At 46.7% G+C, this 20122-nt stretch overlaps 3 protein-coding genes across 7 annotated transcripts in view; 1 reads left to right on the top strand and 2 right to left on the bottom strand.

The window, feature by feature from the left end:
* Positions 1-5435: 5435 nt before the first annotated feature.
* On the bottom strand, positions 5436-10458 carry ZNF473 (zinc finger protein 473; the record flags this gene model as incomplete). The annotated part of the gene is given in 2 exon segments (XM_043899924.1): positions 5436-9933; positions 9936-10458. Coding segments are annotated over 2 exon segments (1665 nt in total), but the record flags the coding sequence as incomplete, so codon positions are not given.
* On the bottom strand, positions 10409-19272 carry LOC122692389. Of its 2 annotated transcripts, XM_043899956.1 has the most exons (3): positions 18574-19272; positions 10752-10840; positions 10409-10538 (listed from the first exon to the last, which is right to left on the bottom strand). In XM_043899956.1, exons 1-3 carry the CDS (start codon positions 19270-19272, stop codon positions 10532-10534), a joined length of 795 nt encoding a protein of 264 aa, XP_043755891.1. In that variant the 3' UTR covers positions 10409-10531. The 2 variants fall into 2 exon arrangements, 1 of the variants encoding a protein (XP_043755891.1); XR_006340640.1 differs by lacking the exons at positions 10409-10538; positions 10752-10840 and adding an exon at positions 12829-13782 and having other exon boundaries at positions 18574-18832.
* Positions 18865-20122, top strand: part of VRK3 (VRK serine/threonine kinase 3) — a 36556-nt gene continuing 35298 nt past the window's right edge. For 2 of the 4 annotated variants that reach the window (XM_043899918.1, XM_043899922.1), the window contains exon 1: positions 19261-19363. The gene's annotated coding sequence lies outside the window, so the exon portion shown is untranslated. Of the gene's footprint in view, positions 19003-19260; positions 19444-20122 lie in introns of those variants that run through there. The other 2 variants (XM_043899920.1, XM_043899919.1) reach the window with 2 other exon arrangements.

Below are 20122 nucleotides of genomic sequence, written 5' to 3'. Positions count from 1 at the left end.
ACCTTAGCTCAAGTTGTGACAAACACTAGGAAGAAGAAATCTACAGGTAAAGCTGCTATACATTAGTATTTCTCTACAATGCATTTGAGATTTACATAGTTTTTGTTTCACCATTACCGTCAAATAATTATATTTCCTGATCACCCTTTCATTCCTTTCACTCCTTTGCCTGTTTACTTCGTGACATTGTACAGGAAGGAGTGATCAAGACTATCCCCAAGAAGAAATGCAAAAAAAGAAAATGGTTGTCTGAGGCCTTACAAATAGCTGAGAAAAGAAGTGAAAGGCAAAGGAGAAAAGAAAAGATATACCCATCTGAATGCAGAGTTCCAAAGAAAGCAAGGAGAGATAAGAAAGCCTTCCTCAGTGATCAATGCAAAGAAATAGAGGAAAACAATGGAATGGGAAAGACTATAGATCTCTTCAAGAAAACTACAGATACCAAGGGAACATTTCATGCACACAAGATGGGCACAATAAAGGACAGAAATTGTATGGACCTAACAGAAGCAGAAGATATTAAGAAGAGGTGGCAAGAATACAAAGAAGAACTATACAAAAAAAATCTTCATGACCCAGATAATCATGATGGTGTGATCACTCACCTAGAGCCAGACATCCTGGAATGTGAAGTCAAGAGGGCCTTAGGAAGCATCACTACGAACAAAGCTAGTGGAGGTGATGGAATTCCAGTTGAGCTATTTCAAATCCTGAAAGATGATGCTGTGAAAGTGCTGCACTCAATATGCCAGCAAATTTGGAAAACTGAGCAGTGGCCACAGGACTGGAAAAGGTCAGTTTTCATTCCAATCCCAAAGAAAGGCAATGCCAAAGAATGTTCAAACTACTGCACGATTGCACTCATCTCACATGCTAGCAAAGTAATGCTCAAAATTCTCCAAGCCAGGCTTCAACAATATGTGAACCGTGAACTTCCAGATGTTCAAGCTGGATTTAGAAAAGGGAAAGGAACCAGAGATCAAATTGCCAACATCCGTTGGATCATTGAGCAAGAGTTCCAGAAAAACATCTACATCTTTATTGACTACGCCAAAGCCTTTGACTGTGTGGATCACAACAAACTGGAAAATTCTTCAAGAGATGGGACGACCTGACCTGCCTCCTGAGAAACCTGTATACAGGTCAAGAAGCAACAGTTAGAAAAGACAAGGAACAACAGACTGGTTCCAGATCGGGAAAGGAGTACCTCAAGGCTGTATATTGTCACCCTGCTTATTTAACTTATATGCAGAGTACATCATGAGAAACTCTGGGCTGGATGAAGCACAAGCTGGAATCAAGATTGCCAGGAGAAATATCAATAACCTCAGATATGCAGATGACACCACCCTTATGGCAGAAAATGAAGAAGAACTAAGGAGTCTCTTGATGAAAGTGAAAGAGGATAGTGAAAAAGTTGGTTTAAAACTCAACATTCAGAAAACTAAGATCATGGCATCTGGTCCCATCACTTCATGGAAAATAGATGGGGAAACAATGAAAACAGTGACAGACTTTATTTTGGGGGGGCTCCAAAATCACTGCAGATGATGACTTCAGCCATGAAATTAAAAGATGCTTACTCCTTGGAAGAAAAGTTATGACCAACCTAGACAGCATATTAAAAAGCAGAGACATTAATTTGCCAGCAAAGGTCCGTCTAGTCAAAGCTATGTTTTTTCCAGTAGTCATGTATAGATGTGAGAGTTGGACTATAAAGAAAGCTGAGTGCTGAAGAATTGATGCTTCTGCACTGTGGTGTTGGAGAAACCTCTTGAGAGTCTCTTGGACTGCAAGGAGATCCAACCAGTCCATCCTAACAGAAATCAGTCCTGAATATTCATTAGAGGGACTGATGCTGAAGCTGAAGCTCCAATATTTTGGCCACCTGATGCAAAGAACTGACTCATTGGAAAAGACCCTGATGCTGGGAAGGATTGAAGGCGGGAGGAGAAGGGGACGACAGAGGATGAGATGGTTGGATGGCATCACCAACTCAATGGACATGTGTTGGAGTAAGCACTGGGAGCTGGTGATGGGCAGGGAAGCCTGGCATGCTGCAGTCCATGGGGTCACAAAGTGTCGAACATGACTGAGCCACTGAACTGATCTGAACTTTTAATTTCCTATTATGTGTTTCCTCTTTATTGCCTTTTGTGTCTTTAATCACTGTCTCCAGAGTCTAGAGTACTGCCTGAAACGTGGTAGGTTCTCAGAAAATAGTCACCGATTAATGGACTGATTTACTTCAAGGCTGAAGTAAATTACCATCCCCACTTGTATGGTAAGAGTGGTAGTTTCCTCACACCCTCAAGACTGTCATACAACTTTAAATTTTGGCCAGGTAAGTAAAGATAGCATTTTTCCTTCTCTTCCTGGCGATCTCCCACTGGACCCTTAAAGCCTTTTTCAAGATCCTTCCCCTGAGAAACATCCCTCACAGCAACTCTTTCATTCAAACTGGATTTAGAAAAGGCAGAGGAACCAGAGATCAAATTGCCAACATCCACTGGATCATCAAAAAAGCAAGAGAGTTCCAGAAAAACATCTACTTCTGCTTTATTGACTATGCCAAAGCCTTTGACTGTGTGCATCACAAAACTGTGGAAAATTCTGAAAAAGATGGGAATACCAGACCACCTGACCTGCCTCCTGAGAAATCTGTATGCAGGTCAGGAAGCAACAGTTAGAACTGGACATGGAACAACAGACTGGTTCCAAAAGGGAAAGGAGTACATCAAGGCTGTATATTGTCACACTGCTTATTTAACTTATACGCAGAGTACATCATGAGAAATGCTGGGCTGGATGAAGCAGAAGCTGGAATCAAGATTGCCAGGAGAAATATCGATAACCTCAAATATGCTGATGACACCACTCTTATGGCAGAAAGTGAAGAAGAACTAAAGAGCCTCTTGATGAAAGAGGAGAGTGAAAAAGGTGGCTTAAAGCTGAACATTCAGAAAACTAAGATCATGGCATCTGGTCCCATCACTTCATGGCAAATAGATGGAGAAACAGTGGAAACAGTGGCTGACTTTATTTTGGGGGGCTCCAAAATCACTGCAGATGGTTACTGCAGCCATGAAATTAAAAGACGCTTACTCCTTGGGAAAAAATGATGACCAACCTAGACAGCATATTAAAAAGCAGAGACATTCCTGGAGAAGGAAATGGCAACCCACTCCAGTATTCTTGCCTGGAAAAGTCCATGGACAGAGGAGCCTGGCGGGCTGAAGTCCATGGGGTTACATGACTGAGCATGTGTGCACGAGGGTGGAGGGAGACGGGTTGGTAGCAATAAAGTGGTAGAACTGAAAAAGAAAAAAAGTGGAGACATTACTTTGCCAATAAAGGCCCATCCAGTCAAGGCTATGGTTTTTCCAGTAGTTATGTATGGATGGGAGAGTTGGACTACAAAGAAAGCTGAGCACCGAAGAATTGATGCTTTTGAACTGTGGTGTTGGAGAAGACTCTTGAGAGTCCCTTGGACTGCAAGGAGATCCAACCAGTCCATCCTAAAGGAGATCAGTCCTGGGTGTTCATTGGAAGGACTGATGCTGAAGCTGAAACTCCAATACTTTGGCCATCTGATGTGAAGAGCTGACTCATTGGAAAAGACCCTGATGCTGGGAAAGATCAAAGACAGGAGAAGGGGATGACAGAGGATGAGATGGTTGGATGTCATCACTGACTCAATGGATATGAGTCTGAATAAACTCCGGGAGTTGGTGACGGACAGGGAAGTCTGGGGTGATGCAGTCCATGGGGTTGCAAGGAGTTGGACACGACTGAGCGACTGAACTGAACTGAGCTGAGCAACTAACACTTTCACTTTTTTGTTATACCAGGTGTAAATTATCTCTCAGGAATGGAATGGCCCAAGCCTTGTGATACTGTTTTCCTGGTGAGTTTATCAGTTCTTTTCTGTTTCTCTGTAACAGCTGACATTTACCAAACAAGGAAGTTTTCTGACTCAGCAGAGATTTGCTTTTATACAGTTTTTGATACAAAGGAAACAATTCGTTTCTATCTTGTTGGGACTTTCTTTACCAACAGAGAGGTAAGTCTACCCATAATTTTCAAAGCCAAGCAATTAAATGTTGTAAGCCCCCCCCCCCCAAAGGAAATCTTCATGTAATAATGGCTGTTTTTTGTTTTTGTTTTGACTGCACCATGCAGCTTTTGAGATCTTAGTTCCCCAACCTGGATTGAACCCTGGGACCAGAGCAGTGATAGTGCCATGTCCTAACCACTGGACCACCAGGGAATTGACTTTTTTTTTTTGGATTATAGCCATCCTAGTGGGTAGCATCTCATTGTGGTTTGGATTTGCATTTTGCTAATGATCATCAAAAAAGCAAGAGAGAAAAAAAAAAAAAGCAAGAGAGTTCCAGAAAAACATCTATTTCTGCTTTATTGACTATGCCAAAGCCTTTGACTGTGTGGATTACAATAAACTGTGGAAAATTCTGAAAGGGATGGGCATACCAGACCACCTGACCTGCCTCCTGAGAAATCTGTATGCAGGTCAGGAAGCAACAGTTAGAACTGGACATGGAACAACAGACTGGTTCCAAATAGGAAAATTACACCAAGGCTGTACATTGTCACCCTGCTTATTTAATTTGTATGCAGAGTACATCATGAGAGACGCTGGGCTGGAAGAAGCACAAGCTGGAATCAAGATTGCCAGGAGAAATATCAATAACCTCAGATATGCAGATGACACCACCCTTATGGCAGAAAATGAAGAGGAACTTAAAAGCCTCTTGATGAAAGTGAAAGAGGAGAGTGGAAAAGTTGGCTTAAAGCTCAACATTCAGAAAACTAAGATCATGGCATCTGGTCCCATCACTTCATGGGGAAACAGTGAAAACAATGTCAGACTATTTTTTTGGGCTCCAAAATCACTGCAGATGGTGACTGCAGCCATGAAATTAAAAGATGCTTACTCCTTGGAAGGAAAGTTATGAGCAACCTAGACAGCACATTAAAAAGCAGAGACATTACTTTGCCAACAAAAGTCCGTCTAGTCAAGGCTGTGGTTTTTCCAGTAGTCATGTATAGATGTGAGAGTTGGACTGTGAAGAAAGCTGAGCACCGAAAAATTGATGCTTTTGAACTGTGGTGTTGGAGAAGACTCTTGAGAATCCCTTGGACTGCAAGGAGATCCAACCAGACCATCCTAAAGGAGATCAGTCCTGGGTGTTCATTGGAAGGACTGATGTTGAAGCTGAAACTCCAATACTTTGGCCACCTCATGCGAAGAGTTGACTCACTGGAAAAGACCCTGATGCTGGGAGGGATTGGGGGCAGGAGGAGAAGGGGACAACAGAGGATAAGATGGCTGGATGGCATCACCTACTCAATGGACATGAGTTTGAGTAAACTCCGGGAGTTGGTGATGGACAGGGAGGCCTGGCGTGCTGTGATTCATGGGGTGGCAAAGAGTCGGACACGACTGAGCGACTGAACTGACTGTTCAACATCTTTCATGTGCTTGTTGGCCACTTGTGCATCTTCTTTGAAGAAATCTACATTCAGATCCTTTGCCCATTATTAAGTGGGCATTTTGTAAAACTGCCTTTTCCCCCAGCTCCTTAAAACCACCATTTCTATTAATAGGTATGATTTTCCCAGACCAATAACTTTTAATGTTAGGTATCCATATGCCACCTCCTTGGTTTATGAATGGCTAACTTCCATCTTCCTAAGATGCCACTGCCTGTCTGAAGATTCTATTAATTTCAGTCTATGGCCTTAAAAACGTTCAACCACAACTATGATTGAATGATCAGTATCACTTGCCATGAATGGAAATTTGAACATTTTCAATGGACAGCATTGCCCACCCAAAGTGCAGTTTGGAGTCCTGGAGTTGAGGCAGTGTTAAAGCTACTTTCTCATTGGGGTGACCAAGAGGGATCAACAGACTCAAAAGGCAACACTGGTCTCTCGGGTAGATAGAGGGGATACCACCCCTGCCAACCCACAGTGAACATGAAGCACTCGTGAGGGAAATGAACAGTCACTGTGACTGACACACGACTGGGTTGCCATAGCATAATCTAGTTTACCCACTGGCAGGATGCAAGGCTTTAGGTGAATGTTCCCCAACCTCAGTGATACACCACCATCAAATTTTTTAGGTGCAGATGTGTGCCATACATTTCCCTTCAGATCAGCTTTAAAAAAAAAAAAAACTTGATCTATTTTTAAAGAGGACTTCCTACCTTTCCAGGAGTGGGGAACTGGTATCTCTCACCAGTAGAGGATAAAGGGGGAGAGGGAAAATAAAATAAGTACCAGGAGAGCAAAATAATGTTAAATTCTAGCAACAACTCTTACCTGAGCCCAACTGTATCTTTGTAACTAGAAAAGAATAAACAACATGCAGTCCACACCTCCTCCTTGATTAAGCAGAACTAATGAGGATGGAAAATTACTGGTTGATGATATGCTGACAAACAGCTGAAAATGAGTGGCTCCCTAGCTGTCCTTGACCCTCTGGGGCTTTGGAGAAACAGAATTAATCATCTCATCATGGGACGGTTTTCACCATCAGGAGCCCTCCCCTCCCAGAACTGTGAGCACTTGACAGTTAGTGACTGTGTGCCCAGCCCCTGGCCGGGTGTGTGACACTGAGCGCAGAAAAGCAATCAACCCTTAGAAAGTAAAAAAACTTTTAATCAGAGAACACACACTCAAACATGAGGGTAGGCGTTTCTACCCTGGTCCACAGAACACAGCTCATTAGTTACACAGATAACACATACACACAAATGGCTGCCAGCTTTCCACAGGGCCTCTGACTTCTCTTTGGTGTCAAAACTCTTGCTTGAACACACTTAGCAATTTGAGTTCCCACCCCTACCCCACCCCTTGGGTATATATCAGGCCTGTTGCTCAGATACAAAAGGCAGGGAGAAGTTGGACATTTTCAGCCATTTGAAAACCAGTACACTCCCCACGGTGGTGTGGTCAGCCGGTAAGTTCCCATTTTCAAAAAACCAACCAGTGCAACTCAAGGTGCAAGGTTTTAAATATCCCAGGGGCCCAGAACATAGACTCTTGAACATTTTTTAGCACCAAAAATATGAAAGAATATTAAAAGTGCCAGAGTCCAGTATCTTTGTAAGATTGTTTGTGCTTCAGTAAACAGGTGACTGGATCATGTAGCAAGTGGTACACAAAAGCTCAGAGCTGAGGAGGTGCCATCAAAAGAGCTGGTCATGTGGTTCCCTGAAGTGAGACTCAGTTGTAGAACAGGCCTGGCCACAGTGAGCAGTGAATGCAAGGGCTCCAACTCCAAGGAATCACCTGGCAACAGACAGCACTCCTCTATGAAATGAGACCATTCATTTCCCTTTGATTCCAGAAGCTTCAAGGCAAGGGCAGGACTTTAAAGTGTTGGTGATCCCCAACTTGGACCCTATAGTAAAGTGCCTGTGAGTGGCCAGGTTGGACTAATGATGGAGGATGAACATTCCAGAAGTCATTTCTGTGCATCACTATTTTTGCACCAAGTACATCTTCTGCATAGATTGTGTGAACCATGTGGAGACAATGATATCCACTGCAGCTTTCCTAACTGAATCCAGCGGTTTACAGCTTTAACTTTCATGATAAATTTGGTCTCATCATTTAACCAACCATTTAAAATGGGAGACTATGGGAAGGGATAGCATGTGGATGTGGAGGGGATCCTTTTGAGTAAGAGATTTGGGAAGCTAGGAGTGGAAAATTCTTGCTGTGAGATATTAGATGTTAAGAGATTCTTCTTGGCTTTTTGTGGGTTAGTTAACAAAGTACTAGGACAGACCTGAGATGGAGGGAAGGAATAGATTTTTTTTTTTTCTTTTCGGTAAAGAACAAACGGCTTACATTTTGGAAACAATTAAGCCAAGGGTATACTGAAGGAAAACTTTGAAAATTAAAGCCATGTGTAATATTAGTAACAACAGTAACTGCAGTTGAATAGAAAGAGGGTTGCCGAATCATCTCTTTCCTCTATTGTAAAAGAGTGTATTTGTTATATCTGATGTGTATTTGTAGCTCACACTTGGTGAGTACTATGTGCTGGGTACTTGGTTCTAAGTGCTTTGCATCTATTTATGTTCACAGTAGTCTTTTGAGGTAGTAACTAGGATTGTGCCTATCTTACAGATACAGATAGTGAATCCCCAAGACTCTCTGTAGGTCACTTAGGTACCTGGCAGGTGACAGAACTGGGATTGAACTCAGTAAACAGGGTCCACTCTACCTGACTTCCAAAGCTCCAGTTTTCATTGTTTTAATGAAATGTGTGCAAATTTTCTAATCAATCTTTATTACTAGAGAGATTAATTACTCATGGGGGGGAGGGGCTTACACTGGGATGGTTTCAACTTCGGGCCTTGGAGGAACACACTCTGAGATATCTCAGGGCCTGCTGCTACCCAGGGGTCATGGGGAGGATTGCTATCTGCTACTTTGGAGTGTGAACTCACTGCTGTCGGCTGAGACCTAAGCAGCAGCACAAGGCTTTCTGACAATGTTGACACTGATATGGCTTCTCCTGGGTGTGAATTCTCTGGTGCTGACTGAGATGGGCCCTAAGGCGAAAGGCTCTCCCACACACACCACAAGCATAAGGTTTCTCCCCTGTGTGAGCTGTCTCATGCTGCATCAGATTTGTTTTCTGGGCAAAGGCTTTCCCACATTTAGCACACACATAAGGCTTCTCCCTGGTATGAACTCTCTGATGCTTAGAAAAGCACGAGCACTGCCGGAAGGTTTTCCTGCATTCCTAACAAACGTAAGGCTTCTCTCCAGTATGAATCCTCTGGTGTTGGATAAGTGGAGTACCCTGACTGAAAGCTTTCCCACAGTTGTCACATTTATAGGGCTTTTCACCTTTGTGAACTCTCTGATGCTTAGAGAAGCACGAGCTCTGGCTGAAGGCTTTCCCGCATTCCTGACAAATGTAAGGCTTTTCTCCAGTGTGAACTCTCTGGTGGTAAATGAGTTGAGCACCCAGGCTGAAGGTTCTCCCACAGTCACATGTATAGGTCTTCTCATCTGTGTAAACTCCCTGGTGCTTAGAAAGGCATGAGCTCTCCTGGATAATTTCCCCACATTCATTCTGCTCAAAGGGTTTCTTTCCAGCCTGAGTTCCCTGATGCTGAATAAGGTGGTTACTGTGAGCCAAGACTTTGTCACACTTCTTAGGTTTCAAGGGCTTCTTCGTAGTGTGGACTAACTGATGTTCTAAGAGACGTGCACTTTGGCTGAAGGTCCTTCCACATTCGTTACATTTAAAGGGATGCTCGATCCCATGGAGGGACTGATGTTTGATGAAGGAGGTACTGTAGATAAAGGCCTTCCCACAGTCCCCACATCTGTATGATCTCAATCTAGAGTGGATCCTCTGGTGCCGGATGAGCTGTGAACTTTGCCCAAAGGCTTTCCCACACTGGTTACACTCAAAGGGCTTCACCCTGGTGTGAATCAACTCGTGCTGAGTCAGGTCTTTTCTGCGGCTGACGGTTTTCTCGCATTTGTTACACTTAAAGCACTTCCCACAGATCCTTGGATGCTCTCTGTGCTCGGGTTTCTCATATAAGATATCCTGGCTCTCACTGAGTCCTTTTTCTCTAGTGTGAATGCTCTGGTGGCAAGTTAGGGTCGAGCAGCAAACAAATTGCTCACCACACTCCTGACATTCGTAGGGGATTTCCACAGCATGGATTTTCTGGTGCTGAACAAGGTGTTCATTGCAGCTGAAGGTCTTCTTGCATTTGGCACAGCTGTAGAGCTTTTCTGTAGTATGAATGGACAGGTGTCGAATCAGGTGGGAAGGCCGGCTGAAACTCTTGACACATTTGTGACATTTGTAGGGCCGGTAACCCGTGTGAACCCTCTGGTGTTCATTAAGGTGACTGTTCCGGAAAAGGCTTTCCCATATTCGTTGCATTTGTAAGGCTTCTCTCCACTGTGAACCCTCTGGTGGATCTTTAGGGCCAGGCTATGGCTAAAGGTTTTCCCACACTCATCACACTTATAAGGCTCCTCTGCAGTGTGAACAGACTGCTGTTGGACAAGCAAGGAGCTCTGCCTGCAGGCGTTCCCACCCTCCTGATCCTCCGTGTTCATTTTTGCAGCACGAATTTTCTGATGTTGGAGGAGGTATCTGTTGGAGTTGAAAGGTGCCTTGCATTTGGCACATTCGTAGCATTTCTGAGTATGGGTCTTCTGATGCAGAGAGAGATGAAAGGTTTGGCTAAAACTCTGGCCACATTCGTTGCAATTGTAGGTTTTACCTGGGGGTGGTTTATGACACTCAAAAGGCTGTGAGTCGTGATCTGCTGGACAGTCACCATCTTGACTCTCCCATGGTTCTTCTTCAGTGTGAAATAGGTAGACAGGGAGGTCCACAGTGCTCAAGGGGCACAAGACAAAGGAGGAGAGACTGACTCAGGGAATGGAATGCTGAGCCCTGCTGAGTCTGGAAGGATGCAGAGGGAACAGACGAAGGGCACCAAAACAGTCACGTGCTGAACATAGAGGTACACGGAGATAAGGTGTGCAGGGTGAGGCTCCCCAACCTGAAGCCAGTGCGTGGCAGAGTGAAACCAAGAAGCAGGGGGTGGAGATGTGTGAGGAGACCTACTGGGGATGGAGGTCCCAAAGACAGAGGGCCCACCAAAGGACCACACCCTGTGAGCTCCCTCCACCCTTCCCTGAGGGGGCCCTGGCTGCCCACTCACCAGCATCTGTTGACTCTGAGCTTTCTTTCACAAGGGCCTCCAGCTTTTCCCCACCATCTGGATGGAAGGTCAGGTTGGGTCTGGGGGGTCTATAGGGAGAGAAAGGCATTGTCACCAACCAGATGACATCAGCATGGGGGCCATTGGGCTGCTGAGCAGGAACTTCCTGGCTGTCCAGATGAGTACTCAGCACCCAAACCAGCTGTGCAGGGTTCCTGGCCCAGTGGAGGAGAGGGACCCAGTCATAATCCAGGGTGATCAGAGCCGTGACCACCAGGGCTGGGGATACAAAGGATCTGTAACAGCTCTTGAGAGAGAAAAGAGAGTTGCCAGTGAGAGTCATGTACCTCCTCAGTCATCCGTGACTCACTCACTCTCCCGTGGACTGGACATACCAGAGGCCTCCATACGACGGGCCCCACGATGGGGATGTGTTGGGGGTCCCTAAGACCAATTCTGCTCCCTACCCTCTGCAAACTTCCTCAAGAGCGGGAACAGAGTTGGAATCCCAGGGGATGCATCCTACAGTGGGGAGAAAGCCACTGCTGACTTCAAAGATGAGAGGCCGTGAGCAGAGCAAGTAGGTTTCATTCGGCTTTCAGCTGAAAGAGGACAAGGAAAGAGATTCTCCCCTACAGCCCCCAGAAGAAACCAACTATGCCCATGCCCAGATTTTAGCCCAGTCAGACCCACCTCCAGAACAGAGTCAGTGTATGTTGTTTTCAGCCACATTTGTGGCATCTGTAAAAGCAGCTACAGGAAAGGAATACACTGCTAATAAATACACATAGATGGGTGTCTGGAGGACTAGAGGAGAGCATTCTAAGTGCTGGCCTGGCACAAGACCTAGTTCCTGACACAGTGATTCCTGTTGCTCCCTCTTCTATTCATTGAGCCCCCAAAGCCAGTATTGTCTGTTCCAGACACAGAGGCTCCACCAGGGAGCAGCACGAGCTGCTGCCCGCAGGAGGCGCCCACCCCAGCACAGGGAGACAGACCATAAAATGAGCGGTGAGCAAGCCAGGCAGGGGAGAGGCAGGGCGTGCTCAAGGGGTCGCAGTTTGTCTTAAAGCAGCGAAGCCCCTGAAGCATCAGCTGGAGGAATTCCTCTACCATGAGGGAGAGGAAAGTGCCGATGGAGCCGGAGGGCAAGCATAGGTTTCTCTTCCCAGGCACTACTGACATTTGGGGTTGAATAATCCCTGAAATTCTGGAGTGTGTGGCAGCACCCCAGGCTCCACACACTGAATTCTAGGAGTACACCCTCCACTCCTCCCAAGTGGTGACAATCAAAAAGGTCACCAGGCACTGCTGATGTCGCAGAATCAGGCAACTGAGCACAGTGATCTGAGGCGCTCAGGAACCAGGAGCTCACCCCCTGGGTGACAGAGAGCCATGGGTGATCCTTGAGCAGGGTGGTGACTCCCCAGGGCAGGGGTGGCACTCACTCAGCAGGAAGAGGTTCTGGTAGTTGTCTAGCGCCATGTCCCAGAACAGATCTCCCTGGCCCTGCCCCAGCTGCTCCCAGTTCTCCAAGGTGAAGTCCATGGCTACGTCCTTGAGGGTGGCAATTTCCTGGAATGCAGCAGAACTGGGGTCAGGGAGGGGCCAAGAGCTCTCCTCAGCACCCTCACCCGCCACATGCCAGGCCTCTGGCAAAAGTCATCTTGTGAGAAGCTTCAGATGTGAGACCCCATATTTTCTAGGCAAGGACAAGGAGTCTAGAAAAGGAGACATGCTGTCCCTTCAAGGTCACAGAGGCAGGTCTGCCTCATCCTAACATCCACCTACCTTGACTTTTGCTTTTTTCAGTGTTCAAGATTTTAAGTTTTTTAAATTTTTTTTATTTTAAAAATTCAAGCATAGTTGTTTTACAATGTTATTTTCTGCTGTACAGAAAAGTGATTCAGTTGTATATACATTCTTTTTCATATTCTTTTCCATTACAGTTTATCACAAGATATTGAATAGTTCCGAGTCATACAGTAGGACCTTGTTGTTTACCCATTCTATATATAACAGTTTGTCTCTGCTCATCCCAAACTCCCAATTCATCCCTCCCCTACCCCCTCCCCTCTCTGCAACCACAAGTTGGTTCTCTATGTCTGTGAGTCTGTTTCTGTTTCATTTCCATTTTCATTCATTCATTCAACAAACACCTCAAGGCTTCCAGTGTGCCAGACCAGTGATATCTCTAGAGACCCAGAGATGAGTCCCAATTAGTACCTGTCCCTGTGGAGTGCAGAGTCTGATGGGACTGACAGATATGGGCAGAGACACCCCAACCTGGTGGATCTGTGTTACAGTGGAGGAGGCAGGGGTGACCTGGGAGACCAGAGCCGTGAGGAGCTAACGCTGCCCAGGAAAGGTGGGGAGAATAAACTGAGTCTTGAAGGCTGTGGAAGATTTACCAGCTGGAGATAGTGGCCACAGTATATTCTAGCAGAGGGAAGAGTCTGATCAAAGGCAGGAAGCTGGAAAGTATGGAGTAACATTTTCACACAAGGCCAAGAAGGGAATAGTACAGCTTGTGTGAGGGAAACTGAAGAGGAGGGAAGAGGGGGGCAGGACCCAAGTCATGCAGGGATGGGCTGAGAAACCTGGATTTTATCCAGAGGGCAATAAGGATTTCTGGAAAGGTACCAGGCAATAAGGATTTCTGGTAGGGTACTGAGCAGGACAGTGACAGTGTGAGAGCTTTCCTTTGAGACTGATTGGGAGCGGGGAGGGGGGGCCATCCTAAGACAGTGAGCTGGAAGAAGGCAGGCCAGATGTGCAGCCTCTGGGGAATGACAGGTTGGGATGAGAGGGACACTTGACTCACCTCAGTTGTAGCTGATGGGGACCAAACAACCAGGTCCTCATTTAAGCTCCCCCTCCTTCCCCTCCACAATCCTGGCTGGCAGGGCAGCAGAAAGGACTAGGAAACTGGGAGAAAGTGTGCCTTCCTCCTAGGGCTGACTCTCTGGCCATGCTGGAGGAGCTCCCAAATCGTCCGGAAGCAGGAGGAGGAGTGAGGACGTGTGTCTCCCTGCAGGAATCACAACAATTCTACTTACTAAAAGCACCCAGCCCCAGCACTTCAGAGCCTAGAAAGCAACTTCACAGCCCTCCTTAGCACTTGTCAGGGTTAAGTACAGTCCATAAATACCCATGCAGGAGATGTGGACATTCAGATCTCTCACCTTGCTGGAACCTTCTGTCTTGCTCACCACTGTGGGCACAGTGCCTGGCACACAGTAGGGACTTTTATCATCTCGAAGACTAGAGTTCAGGTGAGCCTCCAAGACTTGCTATTTCTACAACAGCACGATTTCAACTTTTTTTTAACTATGACCCACAGTAACACAGACAATATATACTATGACTTCTCATTTGCATACATAACTGAACAAAAGCTTCATGAAACAATACTTCATCTTACAAAGTAGGGTGGACTAGGATGTTTACCATTCTATTTACTTCACTTAAAAAAAAAAAAATATGGTCACTGCCCACTGGGTCATTCTCAACTTGTAATAGGCAAAACACTGTACACTGGTGTGGCCTCTATGTACTTTCTAAGTGGCAAATATCTACAGGTGTTGAAAGCATTCCACATCATGAAGCAACAACATGGGTCCATAATTCTTAAGCCTCTGGGCCAAGTATGCTTTAAATTCAGACATTTTCAGATTATAAAAAGGTAATCCACCATATACGGTATATTTCATTAAAATCCCAGTGCAGAGGGCAGGGAAAAAGGGGAACATTTCATAACTGAACACTTCAATATTCCCAGAGTGGAGGTAAAAATATCCACTCTAGCTAGGATAATTCAAAGTAATAAATCACAGCATTTCTAGTCAGGTTCAGGCATCAATTTCATGGAAAAAATGTTTGGTTCTCAGAGCTTTCTAGATTTTTTTTTTTAAACAATGAAATACATTTTATTTTTTTTTTATTGGGTATCCGTTGCTGTGCAAGGACTTTTCTCTCATTGTGGCGAGCAGGGGCTACTCTCTAGTCACAGTGCTCAGGCTTCTCATTGCCGTGGCTTCTCTTGTTGCAGAGCACAGGCTCTAGAGTGTGCGGGCTTCAGTAGTTGCAGCACATGGGCTCACTAGTTGTGCTGCAACCTGGATTAGCAGCTCTGTGGCAAGCGAAATTTTCCCAGACCAGGAATTGAACTCACGTCCCCTGGACTGGCAGGTGGATTCTTATCCACTGAGCCACTGGGGAAGCCCTTTAGGACTTGCTCCAGGAGATGAAGGAAGAAGTTGACTAGCAGTCACCAGCTGAGGCAAGGCGGGATTCTCTCCAGAGGGTTTTTCTCAAGGGGAGTGGCTTCCATTCTTTTTTTTTTTTGGCCTGGCTGAGCAGCTTGCAGGACATCTTAAGTTTCCTGACCAGGGATCGAACCTGCATCCCCTCTGCCCCGAGCTGGAGCCCGAGGCGGCAGGCGCCCTGGAAGGCCTCTGGGCCCCAGCGCTCCCTCTAGGAACCATGGTGCCATGGGCGGCGTGGTGGGCCGGGCCAGTGGGGCGGCAGCAGCAGGGCGGAGGTGGCACCGCGAGAGCTTTCTAGATTTTGTGACTGCAGATAATGGAATGTGATAGGCCTATGAAGTGAAGTGAAAGTCGCTCAGTCATGTCCAACTCTTTTCGACCCCATGCACTGTCGTCTGCCAGGCTCCTCTGTCCATGGGGATTCTCCAGGCAAGAATACTGGAGTGGGTTGCCATGCCCTTCTCCAGGGGATCTTTCCAACCCAGGGATCGAACCTGGGTCTCCTGCATCTCAGGCAGATTCTTTACCACTGAGCCACCAGAGAAACCTCAGGCCTATAATAGCTAATATTTTATGCAACAATGATTTTCCTCACAAAGGGGTTAAGACTTGATTTGTGAGTATAATTCAATCCACAGATATAAAAAAAAATTTAAGTATAATTTACAATGTGTTAGTTTCTGGTATACAACAGTGATTCGGTTATACACATGTATATTCTTTTCCATATTTTTTCCATTATTATAGGATACTGAATACAGAGCCCTGTGCTATACAGTAGGATCTTGTTATCCATCTTATATATAGTAGTTTACATCTGCTAATCCCAAACTCCCAATCCCTCCCTCCCTCAGGCCCCCTCCCAATTGGCAACCACAAGTCTGTTCTATGTCTGATCCACAGATGTTTTATCTGGCCTGAGTTGGCATAGAACATTTGGTTTGTTTTTCTTTAAAATTTTTTTTTATTTTTGGTTGCACTGGGTCTTCATCGCTGTGCAGGCTTTTTTCTAGTTATGGCAAGCAGGGTCAACTTTGTGCTGTGGTGTGTGGGCTTCTCATTGCGGTGGCTTCCCTTGTTATGGAGAACGGGCTCTAGGACATGCAGGCCTCAGCAGTATTGGCTCATAAGACTCTAGAGGGCAGGCTCAGTAGTAGTTGTGGCACACAGACTCAGCCGCTCCATGGCGTGTGAGCTCTTCCCAGACCAGGGATTGAACCCATGTCGCCTACATTAGCATGCAGTGAGCCACAAGGCAAGCCCTGGCACAGAATGTTTTGACAGAAAATTCTTCTAAGTAATCCCAAACTCAAAAGCTGGGAGATTTCACCTAAAAATTCAATTTCCAGTTTCTGAAACATCCTAAGATTTGGCCACATGGGGTCTGCATTCCCACAGAACTCCCACAGAGTTTCTTGGAAGCCATTTAGAGCTCTCCACCCCTTAGATGGGATGATCTCTCTGAGAGGCCCCACAGTCCTCACCCAGACTCTTCTCTTCATTTCCGTTATCTGCCTGGCCCTCACAGACATCTGAATTCGAGAACCCTATGGACAGTTTCCAAATCCCATTCTGTACACATCTCATAAACTCTTAGCCCTGGGAGGGAAGAAACTGGAGCCCTGAGGTGAAGCTCAAGGTAAACCACTCTGTCATAGTAACTTAAGGCAAATCATCACCAGACTGGAAAGTCTTAGGCCCTGGAGTCAGGGAGTCCCGCCTCTTCCTGGTGTGGGACCACGGCCACATCATTCACCCTTTTTGTGTGTCACTTTCTACATGTACAAAATGAAGCAGAAAAAAACCAACCACAATCTCTTATCTACAATTCTAAAAACAAAAGGCTTAGAACCAGAACTTCATTCATAAATTGGTAGTCAAACTGAACCCAAATCGCCACAGACTATGCATAGTCTTTATTCTCCTTCAGTGTGAATATTAATGGCTCTTCCAGCAGAAATATTCAATTTCCAAGAATTGCCCTAGATATCATTGGGGGTGTGGCCTAATTATTGTTATGCCCGATGTCCGAATCCCCGAGCGGGAAGAGAGAAGGCCTCCAAGACAATGCAACTCGCAAAAAGGGAAGTTTATTGCTGACTCGAGTCAGGGCTCCTGCTGCATCCAACGCAGTGGTGCAGGGTCAGAGCCCCGAGCCCAAGCTGTTACACAAATTTATAGGGTGAGCACACGCCGCCCTTCGTAGTTGGTTTAAGCGGATTGGTTACAAGTTTGCAAAGCAATTTAATTGGTCAAACACACTCAAAACTTTTGCGCCGGCGCGGGACTTTCCTGGGGGGATTCCGCCCTGTTCCTAATTGGCAAACAGCGGTCAGTGTTAAACTGATTGGTTGTATCCAGGTGGTCTGATAATCTTACCACACAGAAGTAGGAAGGCCTACTCCTAATCTAAGCTGCCTGCCATGGCGTTACTTCTGCTCGCCTCACATTATGAAATACTGTTGTTTGTTTTGCGACCAGATGGACTGTAGCCCGCCAAGCTTCTCTGTCCATGGGGTCTCCCAGGAAAGAACACTGGAGCAGGCTGCCATTTCTTCCTCCTTCCCCACCCAGGGGTTAAACTCGTATCTCCTGAATCGGCAGGCGGGTTCTTCACCACTGAGCCACCTGCGTGCCCCCGTACTCAGTCGCGTCTGACTCTGCAACCCTAGGGACTGTAGCCTGCCAGGCTCCTCTGTCCATGAGATTCCCCAAGCAAGAATACTGGAGTGGGTTGCCATGCCCTCCTCCAGGGGATCTTCCCTACCCAGCGATAGAACTCGTGTCTCCTACGTCTCTTGAATTGGCAGGCGGATTCTTTACCGCTGAACCACTGGGAAGCCTTGAGCCCCAACTATGAAATACCCACACCATTAACTTTCTAAAGTCTAGAAAATTCTGACGACAGGATAGCTGCTGCGGAGACTACAAGAGAAAATGTGAGAACAGCACCTGGCACACAGACAGCGCTCAAATGAATGGTAAATATCTTGAATTCCTAAAGAACTCCTATTCATTCATCCCCCGAGATCCTGCCCAGCTCTGCCAACGACTTCAGGCAACTCACTACCTTCTTCAGTCTCAGTTTCATCATCCAAGAATAAAATGAAATATAATCGTTCCTCTCAGGGCGGCCGGTTAGGGTTGGAAAGCACTTTAGCAAGATGTGGTAGTGGTTTAGTCGCTAAGTCATGTCCGACTCTTGGCGACCCCGAGGACTTGAAGCCTGCCAGGCTTCTCTCTCCATGGGATTTTCCAGGCAAGAATACTGGAGTGGGTTGCCATTCCCTTCCCCAGGAGATCTTCCCCACCCAGGAATCGAACCTGGGTCTCTTGCACTGTAGGCGGATTCTTTACCAACTGTTCTACCAGTGAAGCACGTTAGCAAGATTCTGATTCTTTACTCCGAACCAACCTTCAAGACTCCACCTAGATAACTACAGCCCAAGGCGACGGGCTCAGAGACGAAATCGCCGCAGGAGCATTCCGTCACCCCTCAGAAAGGACCCTGCCCACAAGGCTCCTCGGTGAGCCCAGCCCCGGTATATCCTCACCTCGAGACTGCAGTCCACCGGATTAACAGACACGACGCCAGCCGGGTGAGAGGCGGAGACGCGACTGCTCTCACACGCGCCTCCTCTTATCCACTTCCGGTGCCAGGAGAATTTCTTCACGACTACTTCACCCTCTGCGCCAGAGCGAGGACTCCGTTTCCCAGAGGGCTGTGCGGAGGCCTTCCTTGTCTTCCCATCTCCACCAGCTTCCTTGTCTTTAGTGGGCCCGCTTAGCACTCTGGGAAATAGACTAGAAAAACAATCGGCCCCAGGTGGCATTTGGGTATTGTAGACCACTTTTTGATGGGCAACCAAATCAGTCTTCTGCCTTTTCGAGAAGACTGAGAGGGTTTCCCATTTCTGAAGGAGGCAGAGTGCCATCATGGAAACACACTGAGGAGAAAACAATTCCTGAGAAGACGCGCGAAGGTAAGGGGCGGAGTTGAGGCGGGAGAAATGAGACTGTGACCTCTGATTGGAGGGAAAAATGCATCGGAGTTCATCCCGCCTTACGATTGGCCTATGTTGGCACATGCGCAGTAGAACCAGGAAGCGTTCCACAAAAGGTGGATGAGGGTTGGACGATGAGGGAATAATCCCTCCCCCAGCCTTGAGTCGGCGTACTGGCCTGCCGCAAAGGTGCCTGGGAAATGGAGTTCCCAGGCAGGCACAGCCCACGGGCAGTCGGGAGGTCGGCATAGGCTGCGCGGGCGCAGTCCTCCCTCGGGGGAGAGGATGCGCGCGCAGCGCCTCCCGCCCTAGCGGAAGTTTCCGCAGGGCAACTGAGAAGGTGAGTCCCAGTTCCCCTGGAGGGTCTAAAGAGTCTGGCTGCAAATATCTGTCTGCCCACTCAGCTCACCAAATCCAGAGGTGAGGGGAAGACGAGGCGGAGTAGGGGCCTAGCCACAGTTCGGTCGTGGTGTCTGTGACGTCAGCGCGACCCTTTGTGGAAGACTGAGCCCTCAGGAGCGGGGATCGCGGGTCAGGATAAGAGAATCTTCTAGTCTCCGAGATACCTGTCAGCTGCAGCTGTCCCGTCTTAGTGGTGGGCGTGGATACAACGGAGACTGGCCAAGCTAATGGAAAGTGTGACGGAAGCCCCGCCTTGGTGCTACGTCATCCGTGGTCCCTGCAGAGGGCGGGGACGAGGCAAATCTTTTTCACTGTTATTCCTCCTGCCCTAAGGTGGGGTCTAGCCATTAGCTCTTTTGCTATACTGCGTTTCAGGACCTGCCAGGAGGAATACAATACTTAACACATTCCTTATGTTCAGTAAATATTGAGCAAATCAATAAAGAAAATGTATGAATGAATGATAAAGACTGACTTGAAAAAAAAAAAAGACTGGAGTGTTGGAGCCTTGGTTTTGAGCCCTGAGCTAGCCAGATGACCTTGGAATGGTGACTTCAGCCCTCGGAATCCTTTCTTTATTCTTTACATATTTATTGAGAGTTTACTATAGTTCTTTCCTCATGTGCCTTTTTAAAGTTACTTGCTTATTTGTTTATTAAGCTTGTATTCCCCCCTAGAATGAGCTTTGTCAGGTCAG

Source organism: Cervus elaphus, chromosome 4 (genome assembly GCF_910594005.1).
Source record: "Cervus elaphus chromosome 4, mCerEla1.1, whole genome shotgun sequence".
NCBI lineage: Eukaryota > Metazoa > Chordata > Mammalia > Artiodactyla > Cervidae > Cervus > Cervus elaphus.
This window is presented reverse-complemented; position numbering and strand designations above follow the sequence as displayed.